Genomic DNA, 12,034 nt, shown 5'->3' with positions numbered 1-12,034 from the left:
AAGCCAGCTGGTCCTTGTCTTCACCTGAAACCGTTCTTCTATATGCCTCACCATTTTCCCCCAAGGAGGTGGAGAACATTCACATCCACTCGCAAACACATCACCTCTGTTATACAGTATGCTTCAACCTCCACTCTTTGCCTTGTTCTCTACTTGAATCAGTTACCTCTCTGGTAATATTTGCACCATGATGAAACTATTCATAGCCAGTCTAAAATTTGTTTGAGTGGTCTGCTATGGTTGGTTTATGTATGTAAACTTGACACTGTACTAACAGAGGATATATAAACTTGAAATTGTGTGACAACCATGCAAGTAAACGCTTGCCCGAGTCACAGGTGCACTCTGGTAGACGACACAACACCTCTATCAATATCATCTGAAAAGTCTCCTGGAGGTTGACCCTTTATATGAAGGTAAGACACAATTTTATTGTCATTGCACACAACAGCACAGCAAAATGGAGTCCTGCTTGTTAGAAAGCTAGGGTCAGAACAGAAGGTCAGATGGGGTTATAAGGGCCTTGCTCAAGGGTCCAACAGTGGAAACATGGCAGTGCTGAGGCTTCTGATCAGTAGCCTTAACAATGATCCACCGCTGTATGTAAGGTGTTGTTGTAGTTGTTTTTCTGGTTTCTTTTTGACAGGTTTTACTTATATTGTGGATTTTAATTTACATGGCAGTTGACTTCCCCTTCCTACTCTAATGATAATAAATCATTTCTTTGACCTTGGCTTATATTGTATATATGTATCATATTACTATAAATAATATTTCTCTGCTGCCTTTACATTTTCAGTACTGAGTAGATATGATATTTGGCTTTTTTCTAATACCAGGGAGGGAGAGAGAGAGAGAGAGAGAGAGAGAGAGAGAGAGATATCCACTGCTATTCATAAAATATTTGTGACTAGTCTTGGACACTTGGGCCAAACAATGCGACTAGGTCCAAGAATTCATTTTAAGTTTATGCCAAAAGCGGAGTTAGTTTAAACCAAACTTACAGGATATAAATTGTGCCAAATTAGTTTTGATTCTACAAATAAGCGTGTGTCTTCAGTGATGTTTCTCCTGTGACAGGTCAAACAGTCCAAGAGAAAAGAAACATGTTGACGTAAACTGTGCATCTAGTTCATTATGTCAGAGGGACAGCTGTATACACAGTGAGAGAGAAGGTAAACTATTTACCGGATCCTTTTTTCTAGTAAACACAAGAGATTTTGTCAGTAATGAGAAAAGTCACTTCAAGTGCTACTCATTTGTTCAGTTTATTCCCACTTTACCACATTTGCCTTAATTTCAGTTTTTAGCATCAATATGCATCATTTTGAAATTAGAGAAATGGAAAAAAAATGTTACTTGCAAGTTAAGGGGGAGAGCTACTTAGTGTGTTGTTGATGAGACCAAAAAATACTAGAAACACTTTTAGTTTCCACTTTTATTTCATCACAGAGTAAAATCACAAGTTTCTAAGCTGCACAGTTGTAACATATTTCTAGAAGGTCCTGGTGCTTGCAAGTTATAGCAGCTGATATAAAAGCACATGGTTAAGGAGTAAATCCTGCAACAAAACCGAACCAGTTTACATTGCCTCTTCTGCTCCAATAACAAAATCAAGAGTAAAACTGTCCTTTATACCCTAAGCATGTTAGGGAGGTAAAGGAGTAAAAGTGAAGCTGCCTCTGATCTCTGAATTAGCTCGGTGCTGCATTGCTCATTAATTAACTAGATAATAACATGAATGAAATATAAAAATGCAACAGATTTTGAATGCAATGTATGTGTTTATAGTTAGTGGTAATTGTATTGATTATTTATTCTTGTATAACTAAGTTTAGAAAAAATTAGATGGGCACTGTCAGCATATTAGGACTAGTGTTTCTTCTATGGAACATTAAGCTACATTATTTCTGCAAAGTACAGAAAAAACAAGTTTTTGTGAACATAAGCAGCAGGGTATCAGGACTTCGCTGCTAAAGGTATATCATGAATTACAAACCTTTTCCACAATTTCCTGAGTGTGAAGTCAGCACTGAGGTCAATATTTGCTAAATATTTCTGTAGTATGCATGTAATGTAACAAAAAACAAGCAAAACAAAACATAACATTATTGAGCCATTATACACATGACAGGATGCATAATTATTTAAATTGAATATGCTATTTAACCACAGTACTGTTTAACATGAGTAACCTTATTACAATAAACCAGACTGACTGGTAAATGAATAAATGACCATTTAAAAATTAAAATGGAAAATGTTGCTATGACATGATTTACATTTTTCACTTGCTGACAGATTAATTTTTATATTTTTTAGGTCCATTTTTCACTTTCTTAGCACGTTCTTTGCAAGAATGTTTAATCGTCTGAATTTCCTCCACTTTCTGTAAGACTTCCACAATATGTAGTTGTTCTTGGCTCTGTCCACCTGATTCTGAAATACCTTCTTCTGACAATGAATATCTTTCATCATGCTTCTGAGAGGGGAGTTTAATTTGTCTCTGAAGGCATTCAGCATTTGAAACTTCTTTGGATAGCTCGTTCTGAGTCTTTCCTGATATGGACAAAACAACTGAACCATTGGCTAGACTACCAGAGCAAACAGAGCTAGTGGTGTTGGCAGCTCCACTCTGCAGGGTAGTGGTGGTGGCGATTACATCAAACATGTTCATATTTTGTTGAGATTCATCAATAGGGAATTTGGGAGAATATTTGAATGAGTTTCCAGGGTAAGCCAAGGTAGAGCTTGCAATCTTACTGGCTCCACCATGAGGTTTATTCTTCATCATTCCCAGAACTTCATAGCGGAAGCTGGAGATATCCTGCTTAAGCTCCTATTGATTATCGAGAACCAGTGATTAAACGGCAGCACAGATTACAGGGCAAAAATAGAGTCTTGAGTGATTAAGCTTCAAATGTTGAATAATTGCACTCTACCTTGAAATTTTCTTCTGTCAGCCCTTCTTCTGTCTTGGCATCTCTGATCATTGCAGCCACATACCGCTTCACAAGGTTCCTCAAAACCTCCTAAAACAAAAGTTATTTTAAAATAAATGTATTAAATTTAGTTATAGTTCAGTTCAAATATAGTTTCATCAAAATCAAAAGCAAAATATTACTGTTCATGATGGACAGCAAAATGATACCTGATACTCATGGTTTAATCTCACATTTTCAGCGGCACGTCTCTACAGTTAAGAAAGCAAACATGTAATTTTTTTGCTGACTTTCCTTATGATTTACATTAACATAGCACGTAGCATAAGGTATATTTATGAAATTTAATTCTAACTCAGGTATAGAAAATTTATGCAATGCTACTTACCCCCAAAGTTCCAAAGGTTCAAGTCTTTTTATGCTTGGTCTCCGAAACAAATGTCTCTTAACCCATCCAATTAGATAATAAACAGACTTTGGACTAGGTTTATATTGAATGGAGATGGCAACGTTCCTCCTTCTTCAAAATAACTCATCCATAATTTTGTTCTTGCAAATTTCCACTCTATATCTGCATGATCCTAAAGGGAAAAACAATTTATCAAAACCTTTTGCAAAGGAGAACCAGACAAATTGGTGTGGTAAAACTATTTTGAAAAGGATAATATACAACACTCACAGCAATGTGCTGGTAGGAGTTGTTCATCATCGCAATTAGCATGTTTAGAAGCACTACCAGGGAGATGATATTATAAGTACCAAACATGGTGCTGCCCACAAATTCTGTGAATTTATGTTCTGGTTTCACATTGGTCCATAGAGAGAAATCAGGCCAAATATAGACCAAAATAACGACTGCAGCGTTTCAACAACCTGAAAAGCAAACAACCATACATCATATTATGCCCTGCTGAAAAACAGACCTATTAATTACTAACAATACAACTTTGTCAGAAACAATTAATTAAGAAACTTGAACTTGCGTTGAGAAAGCGTTGTTTTGTTTACTACAGCGAATACCCTTGCATTCAACCTCATCTGTGTCATAGTAAAAGTAGAGCTGATTGAGACCATTGGCAAAGGCTAACAGCACAAGACAGTAGATGAAGAGGAATTTCAGGATGTCCAGAAGCATGCGGCCCAGTGAAATCTGTAAAGGGCCCAGATGGGAGTTGGCAGTGAAAGGCAGATGAGGCGCAAGGAGCTGAAGATGTTGGCGATGGCAAACAATGCCTCTGCCACCAAAGTAGGGTGCCACATTTCCCATGTGCCTCTGGATTTCTCCTCATTGTACTGTTGAAAATGAGAACAAATACACAAAGTACCATTAAACATAGAACTTGCGAAAGTTTCAGGTTTTCCAGCACACTCATTTATACTGTGATATGATGGGATTGTTACTATAATAATGTCTTTCAATCCCTGCCTGTCAAACACCTTCATACACATTACCTTTGCATATGCAACAATCTTCAGAGAAATGGTTGCGAGATACAAGGAGTTCATAATGAATCCATCAAGTTCCACCAGTCATCTATGTAATCCTCAAAACCACTATCCCACATCTGTTTGATCTCAGTCCATATAAAGCCTGGGAGAGATGAACAAGAAACAGATGTTTTTGTAGATGTAGCACTGACACCGACCAGCAGTACTGACAATACATAACAGTGAATGCTAACAGGAGAATTAACAGCAGTCTCTTGTGTGTATGTGTGTGTATGTGTGTGTGCACTGTTACCAGCACCCAAGGCAAGATCATCCATTCCACAGTGGTGGGTGGTGGCCTTGAAGGTTTCGTTTTGCAGGAGCAATATGCTGCGAAGCCAAGAACAGCAGGAAGAGGAAGGTCAAGTAAGAAGCAGTGTGACAGATGAACTTGATGAAGGGCTTCCGGATGAATAAGCCATAGCGATTCTTTGGAGAGATCAGGTAGAGGATGGATAACAGTGGAAAGAGGAGGCCTATGAAGATACAAGTGATGAGCTTTACTGCCCAGTGACGTCTCCTCCAGCCAGGGAATTCATCATACACCGAGACGCTAGCAGCTGTTGGCAGTTCGGCTGAGCAACAAACTGAGGGAAGGAGAGAAAAAGTAAAAACATTTATGTTTTCTAAAATTAAACTGAGGTGTAGTGTAATTTAAATCATAAATGATAAGTCAGAACAAGAGAATTAATCTTTGACCAGCTTTTGCAAACGGTATGCAAAAACTAGATTAGACACAATTCATCCCAATTCCTTATGTTGGCATTTGAAATGTTAACTTTGTGTCTGAATGTAGCTTCTGGCACTTTTATTTAGAGATGTGTGAAATCCAATTACAAGAGTAATTATACAACATATGACTCATGAGATACAAAGTGAGTAACAGGAACATATCTTGTATATGCACGCAAGACAAAGTTTCAAGAGGACAAAATGTCATAAGTGTTTTCTAATTCTTGTTAAGATGTGACTGTCAAATCTGTTTTCCATACACATTTACTCTGCCTCTGAGATTTGATATAAACATCTGTTGGACATCTGCACCTGGGGATGGAAGGTAATTTCAGCTTAACAAGTTATGGCAAAATGGATCTCCATTATGCTACAATATGACATGAAGTTATGGGTGATGAAGCCATGCATCATTGCAAAGTCTGATATTTTAAATTTATCTTAACTGTCCTTGTGAGATTGTGACTTGACATAATATGACTAGAGGCAGAAGGTGCATCTGGAAGGAGCAGATTTTGTCAGAGGACATTTTTGGACATTTTTTAGAAGGTCAAACGACTCCAGCCACAGGTCTCACTACAATCTCCGTATATTAATTCTGTCTGAAAGCACATGCATAGTGACAACATGCTGTAGAGAGCAAATTAATTAAGCAAATTAATGACATTTAGTCATTTATTCATGATTTGAATTTTCACCAAAAATATCCCCCTGTCGCCGTTTTTTAATAGACAGCATTAGAGACAGTAAGAAAACTGTTTATGCTCTTACATTTATAGCCATACATGTGTGTCATGCTTCACTGTAGCAATGTGAACAAATAGCAGAGCAAATAGGTTTCTGTCTGCTGGTGTCATGTGATTCTAATTAAGGCTGAAAATGATGGAAGTATAAGATTCAACTGAGAGCTACAACTTGTAATTTTTACAATAGCTAAACTTTGTTCTTTATGTAATAATAGAATTTCATTCAGGCAAATAAAAAAAGACTTGTGTTTTAAATCAATCAAAATGTGTACTTTACATTTTTTTTACCATTACAGATGTCAAAGAAATATTAGCATACAAGATTTTTCAAATGTGAGAACTCAGGTCAGAGAAGAGGAAATTTTGCCACAAATATTGTGTACAAGCAGTAAGTGCTGGTGTTCTTTGTAATTAATTAAAACTCTGTGAGCAGTTTAGATCTTGAGAGAGCTCCATATTTGCAAATCTTCCAGAACGGCACAGCTAAAGGACGTGTTACTTGCCTGGCTGTTAACAGAACTGAACAGATGAACAACACAATGCACTGACAGAATACAACAACCACTCACTGGCCCTCTCTGTGCATTCAGGTCAGAACAAACAATGGAAACCTAAGTATGCATTTTCTTGTCTTATAGTACTTCCAGCATAAATGTACATGTTTTGGTTGCAAAATAACTTCATGCACTGTGCAGTTCTCTAAGGCATCTAACTGTCTTTGTCCTTAATAACTTCAAAAGTGTTCATATTAAGTTATGCTTCAAACAGACAGACCTCTTTGAGAGCAAGTCCAAATCTCAAATCATCCAAGATTGATTAAACTAAAATCTAAAGTATGTCACAACAAAATTCAACTGACCATTACAACTAGCATTACATCTTTTTTTAAAGCTTTCCCAGGTTAATTTTTAATTAAATTTTATTTTATTCAACTAACAAGGGGTTGGCCTATGTTTGCAGTGGCCCTGGCCCACAGAACAATAGAAGAGCATGGATTTTAAATATTATTTCCTTGTGCACAAGATGTAATCACAATGACCATAAGCAAATTTTTTTAATTAAAAAATTCAACTTATCATAGTATATATGGGGCATAAATAACACACAATTCATTAGTTCATTCAATTCAACATAAACAGTATCTTCATCATTTCCATGACATCCAGTTCAACACTGTGATCATCCATGAGCATGAATAAGAACTAGCACCTAATATTAGCCACGATGAGATGCACGGCTGTTTAGAGGTACATAAGTTGAGTGAGGCAAGGACCTTGAAAACAAAACCTCAAATGGCAAAAGCATGTTTTTTAAAAAGGTTTTGGTCTTTTTTAAGTTATTGTTCTCTACCCATCTGCATTCCAGCTGACACAGGCCAAATAATTAAATACATAAGATGAGTGGTTCAACTGTAAAATCTCTTCCATGGAGACCAAATGCGGCACAAATGTGGAGTTGCTGACAGTCACACTAATCGTTCATTTTCACATTGCCAACTGTGTGATAAAAATATAACAGAAAACCCAGAACACTGAATACAAACTCTAAAATGTTTAGTGCTTGGACTAGATTTAGATGTACACTGTTGGCATGAGTCATTAACTCTGTAAATACTACTCTTGTTGTTGTATACAATTGCTGTATACAAACAAGACCCAAAAGCTCTGAGTAGTCTTTTTAATGAATGGAGCAAATAAAAGACACCCGCTGAGTGTACACAGTGTGGACTTTTCATTGCAGTCTGTTTTGCAGGAAACAACAAAATCAAAAAATTGAATTTCGTAACTCAGATTTTTAATGTGTTGAATTAGACCCAAAGTTATCTAATTTTAGCAATTTCATTGCCGCCCAGTGTGGATGAAGCAATCCAAAGTACTTATGTCTACGATTTATATTCATGATGAGTCGTAATTGTTGCTATTTACTCTTATATGAAATACGGAAACATATCTATTCTGATACTGCCTTTGTGTAATCCACAAGGTAATTTGAATTGTTGGCATTGTGGAGAAAACATTCAATGAAGATGTTTAAAAGACAGTAATGTGGTTCCTCCCCAATTAAATATTATGATGATATTTCGAGGAAATGGCCATACTTCTCCGATCATACCATAATTATCCTAATCATCCTGGGACTGCTCAAGAATAAGTGCTACTGTAATCATTGCTAAGAGCCAGCCTGGCAGTTTCATGTTGTTCTACACTCCAGAGGATATCTCCACCCATCTCAGGCCATTTACAGCCCATCTTGGCACTTTTCTTGTCATCCAGTCCCTGTTGTTCAAATAGTGTAATCCCTGCTCCTTGTTGAACGTGTTGCACAAGTGCAGTTTATACTCTCAGTTCTCATATGCCTGTATGTGTATCAACATCACCAACTACATTTCTGTACTTTTCACACTTGTGCATATTTTATTTTTTTACTTTGAAGATGTCCAGAAAAAAATGCTCTATACTGCTGGGTGTGGTGTAGCAGTCATGTGACAAAGATGATATCACAATCAACAAAGAGCTTACCTCTTTCTGACAATATTTGATGCTAGCTTCAGTCGGGCCAGATCATTCATGCTCTCATCCAGCAGTGGGTTGATGTCATCACGGTAGTTGAGGATTATCTCCAGCTCCTTCGAGCTTCGAGTTTGGTCCAAGAGGTCCTTTGCAAATTGTTTACCATGTCCGTGACAGCTCCTCGTATTCTGACTTGAACTCATTCTCCACTCTGCTGAGCTCCTTCAGTTCCCAGCTTAGCTGAAAAGCAGTAAGGAAAGGGTCCTCACTGGAGAGGGCGATGAGAGATGGGCTGGCGAGGGCCTTGTAGATGTTAAGACGAGAACGTGAGTGACGTAGGCTGTCCACGTCGGAGCTGGACACACACTCCACACAGTTGCAACGCACTGCATGAGGCTGAGGTATAGAAACACCTCGCTGCACGAGCAGTTTGATGATTTCATAGTTGTTGGTGTGAGCTGCAAGGATGATTGGAGTAATGTCTGGGGTGAAGTCTGAAAACTGTTTGTCCAGTAGAATTGGTGGAACCTATGTGGGAATTCAAAAGAGAACACACAACGAATAGACATAAGAGAATGCATTTACAGAACACAGATATTTTATCAGATAGCTCACAAAAGACTTTTAAATCCCCTCATGAGAACTGTTTACATGGGTCCAATTTCACCTGCCTTTGGTCCCTGAGTATCTTGTCTAACAGCAAGCACACAAATAATGGCTTGTGGTTCAGCTGGCCTCAACCACCTTCATGGTTGGAAGCAACAATTCTCTCTTTTTCTTTTCCTTCTCTGCACAGAATACACCAAGTTGATTACAGAGACAAGCAGCATTGGGAAGAAACAATTTACAAAGATGTCAAGAAGTTGAACACAACAGTGCTTTTATCAAAGTGCCTGACACACAAACAGTGGGAAATGACTTTCTGTTGTGAAAGCTGTGACAGAAAGACACACAGCAGCATTAGCTCTGTAACGTTTGAGCAAAAAAAAAAAATAGCTTGATTTCTAAAATACATATGGTCATGCTTGTAAAAAAAAGAGAGGAAACACATCATTATGTGGTGCCTTTATTTCTTACTGGTACAGTTCAGTAAGTTCAGTCTGACATAAAACTGACATAAATGGCTTGTGCTGTCTTAGTAGCTTAAATCTACTGTCCAGCTTGTACTACTGTTAATTAAAGCAAGGCCTGCCCGAATCTCAGACCTATAGTCTCTACTATTTTTTCTCTTCGGGGTTGTGAAGTACTAGAGTGTAGCCTGAAGGTTACACAGTTTACCAGTGTATCCCAGAGGTGGTTTTTGAAACTACATGAACAGATATGATCAGCTGGGTGTGGACTTAGCTCTAAAACACTGCTGGAAATCTACTATGGAAACAAATTTAGCTTTTATATTTTGTGCGCCGAGTGTGAAATATTGGTCTACAGTGAAACTGATCCATGGAGCATGAAAGGAACCCAATTAGATGTATTAAGGCACTGCATTATGTACTTGTTCCTATAGTTAGTCATTTTGTTTTTACTGGTATTGACATAAGTGCATTTCACACAAACATAATGAGAAGATGTAATTCAAGAAAACAACCATTAAAAGGGAACCAGTAAATAAGTCTGGTTGGAATCAATAACTTAATGTGAGATACCAGAGGGACACATGCCTGAATGCAACCATGTTCAGTATTCACAAAACCTCAACAAATGCCTCAGGAAATCATATACATAAATACAATTAGTGTAGTGTACAAAACAATAATCACATGAGGCATAATTGTGTGACATATTCTGTTGTGTGAAAAAGGCTTAAATAAAGTTTTCTGAACAGACTAATCATTTAATAAAAACAAAGCTACTGGGTTGAAAGGTCAGCAATAACTGCATGTAGGATGTGATCATGGATTTTGATAGTACCTGTTTCTCTCCACGTGGCTTCTTGTGGTTGAGCAGCAGCTCCACAGCCCCCACTACTTCTTTTGCGGATGGCGTGCAGCAGGGCATCACCCACATGTGCATTATAGCTGAGCAGCAGTTCAATGATCTCTAGGTTCTCGTTCTCAATGGCAATCAGCAGGGCTGTGCGTCCCAGTGGGTCAATGCAGTTGATGTTGATCCTGAAGTAGATCTCAGCCTCCTCCAGGGCTTGCTTCACACTCGCATAAGTCGCCCTTCTCAACAGCCCCCAGGTAGGCCCTCTCCATGGGAGACAGTTCAGATTCTGCCCGCACAATCCGGAGAGGGATGCGGTCCCTGTATGAGGAGTTGTCAGCTTTCTTGTAATACAGCTGTGACATCGCTGCTGCAGTATCTCAGTCTCAGCTGAGAATGACTGAGATATGAAAGGACAAGAGAAATAAGCGCTCATGTTTCAGTGTGAGCTTTGATGCTTCAGATACACTGGAGCTTTACTGTACTTTAATACACCCATTTAAACAGTCTACTTTTAAATGGCAGTTATATTCATTATCAGTTTATGATGCCACATTATAGGACAAGCAACATTAACCAAGAATAGATGGATTTATGTCCAAAACATTTTTTAAAATATGTTGATTTTGGTGAAAACAAGTATGCCTGATGTGAATCTATTTACATAAACAAGCTGAACCAAGATTAAAAGAGTAAATACAAAGAAATCTATTACAGCACTTCACAGTAGATGAATAAAATACAGAGTTTTCATTTCAAGGAGCCTAATCCTCATTTGATCAAATAATTTAATCATGCACAGCACAAACAGAAACTTTACCGTTCTCCTGTTGCTTTCCAGCAGTGATTTACATGAATCACTCGACGGGCTGCGACTGCCAGGAAGGGAAGTTGGCTGCTCAGATCCTCTCTCTAATCACTGAAGTCTCCACCAAAGACGCTGGAAGTTAATGGCGTGCCATATCCCCTGCCCACCCATTTCGCTCAAATTACCGACCTGGAATTTTCTCTGCAATTACTCCTAAACGCGTCGGACCAGGGGGAAACAGCTACTGACAATGTCTGCTGGCAGAAACTGAACGGACAGCCATAAACGCTCATTTAACCGAAGCTTTCCTAACGAGCATAAGTCTGGTGTAACAGGTGCTGGACAGGAGTTACCAAATAAATGCTTTTACAGCTTGTTTCCATATTCTGTAGACTAATTAAAGCAAATTGTATAGACTGCGAACATATTAAATCCCAGTCGTTTTGTTAAAGTATCACTACATTATTACCTCTTAGACTGGGTAAAATATGACTAAATGATAGATAACTGAATTTTCACATCATCAGGAATGCTTGCATGCACTAATCAACAGATTCTATTTGTTTTCCAGATAGTTTATTTGTTTTGTTTTTTTTTAGGTTTTTGCATTGTTTCACAGCAATATTGTTGGGACATTTCCTTAACATTTAGTTTCCAGTAGTGATGTTACCAGATGTGCCGAGGCTTCGAAGCCTGTGTCGAGTAATGGAGGGGGCGTTTCCACGAAGCGCGTGTCGAGGCTTGCTTCATTTAGGGGAGGAGCCAAAATGATAACGTCCGAAGCCTCGCTGCCTGGCTGAACCACGTGACTGCTTGGGAAAGTGGTTCAGATTTTGCCGCGAGGTCTGACAGCAGAATAAACCCCTCAGGCTCCGTTCAAAATGT

The 12,034-nt window shown here is 38.3% G+C and overlaps 2 protein-coding genes across 2 annotated transcripts; both read right to left on the bottom strand.

Moving 5' to 3' along the window:
• Positions 1-1,420: 1,420 nt before the first annotated feature.
• On the bottom strand, positions 1,421-4,209 carry trpc4b (transient receptor potential cation channel, subfamily C, member 4b). Its single transcript, XM_051958267.1, is given in 9 exon segments — positions 1,421-2,839; positions 2,943-3,032; positions 3,152-3,193; positions 3,331-3,347; positions 3,350-3,430; positions 3,433-3,523; positions 3,622-3,758; positions 3,761-3,815; positions 3,976-4,209. Coding segments are annotated over 9 exon segments (1,284 nt in total). The 3' UTR covers positions 1,421-2,302.
• A 385-nt stretch (positions 4,210-4,594) lies between these two features.
• LOC127536679 (short transient receptor potential channel 4-like) lies at positions 4,595-11,382 on the bottom strand. Its single transcript, XM_051957719.1, is given in 9 exon segments — positions 4,595-4,975; positions 4,978-5,017; positions 8,428-8,450; positions 8,453-8,585; positions 8,587-8,946; positions 10,327-10,389; positions 10,391-10,573; positions 10,575-10,741; positions 11,162-11,382. Coding segments are annotated over 8 exon segments (1,209 nt in total). The 5' UTR covers positions 10,707-10,741; positions 11,162-11,382; the 3' UTR covers positions 4,595-4,700.
• Positions 11,383-12,034: the final 652 nt, after the last annotated feature.

Source organism: Acanthochromis polyacanthus, chromosome 13 (genome assembly GCF_021347895.1).
Source record: "Acanthochromis polyacanthus isolate Apoly-LR-REF ecotype Palm Island chromosome 13, KAUST_Apoly_ChrSc, whole genome shotgun sequence".
In the NCBI taxonomy this organism is placed as follows: Eukaryota; Metazoa; Chordata; class Actinopteri; family Pomacentridae; genus Acanthochromis; species Acanthochromis polyacanthus.
Note: the sequence above shows the minus strand (reverse complement) of the source record. Positions and strands in the feature narration are given on the sequence as shown.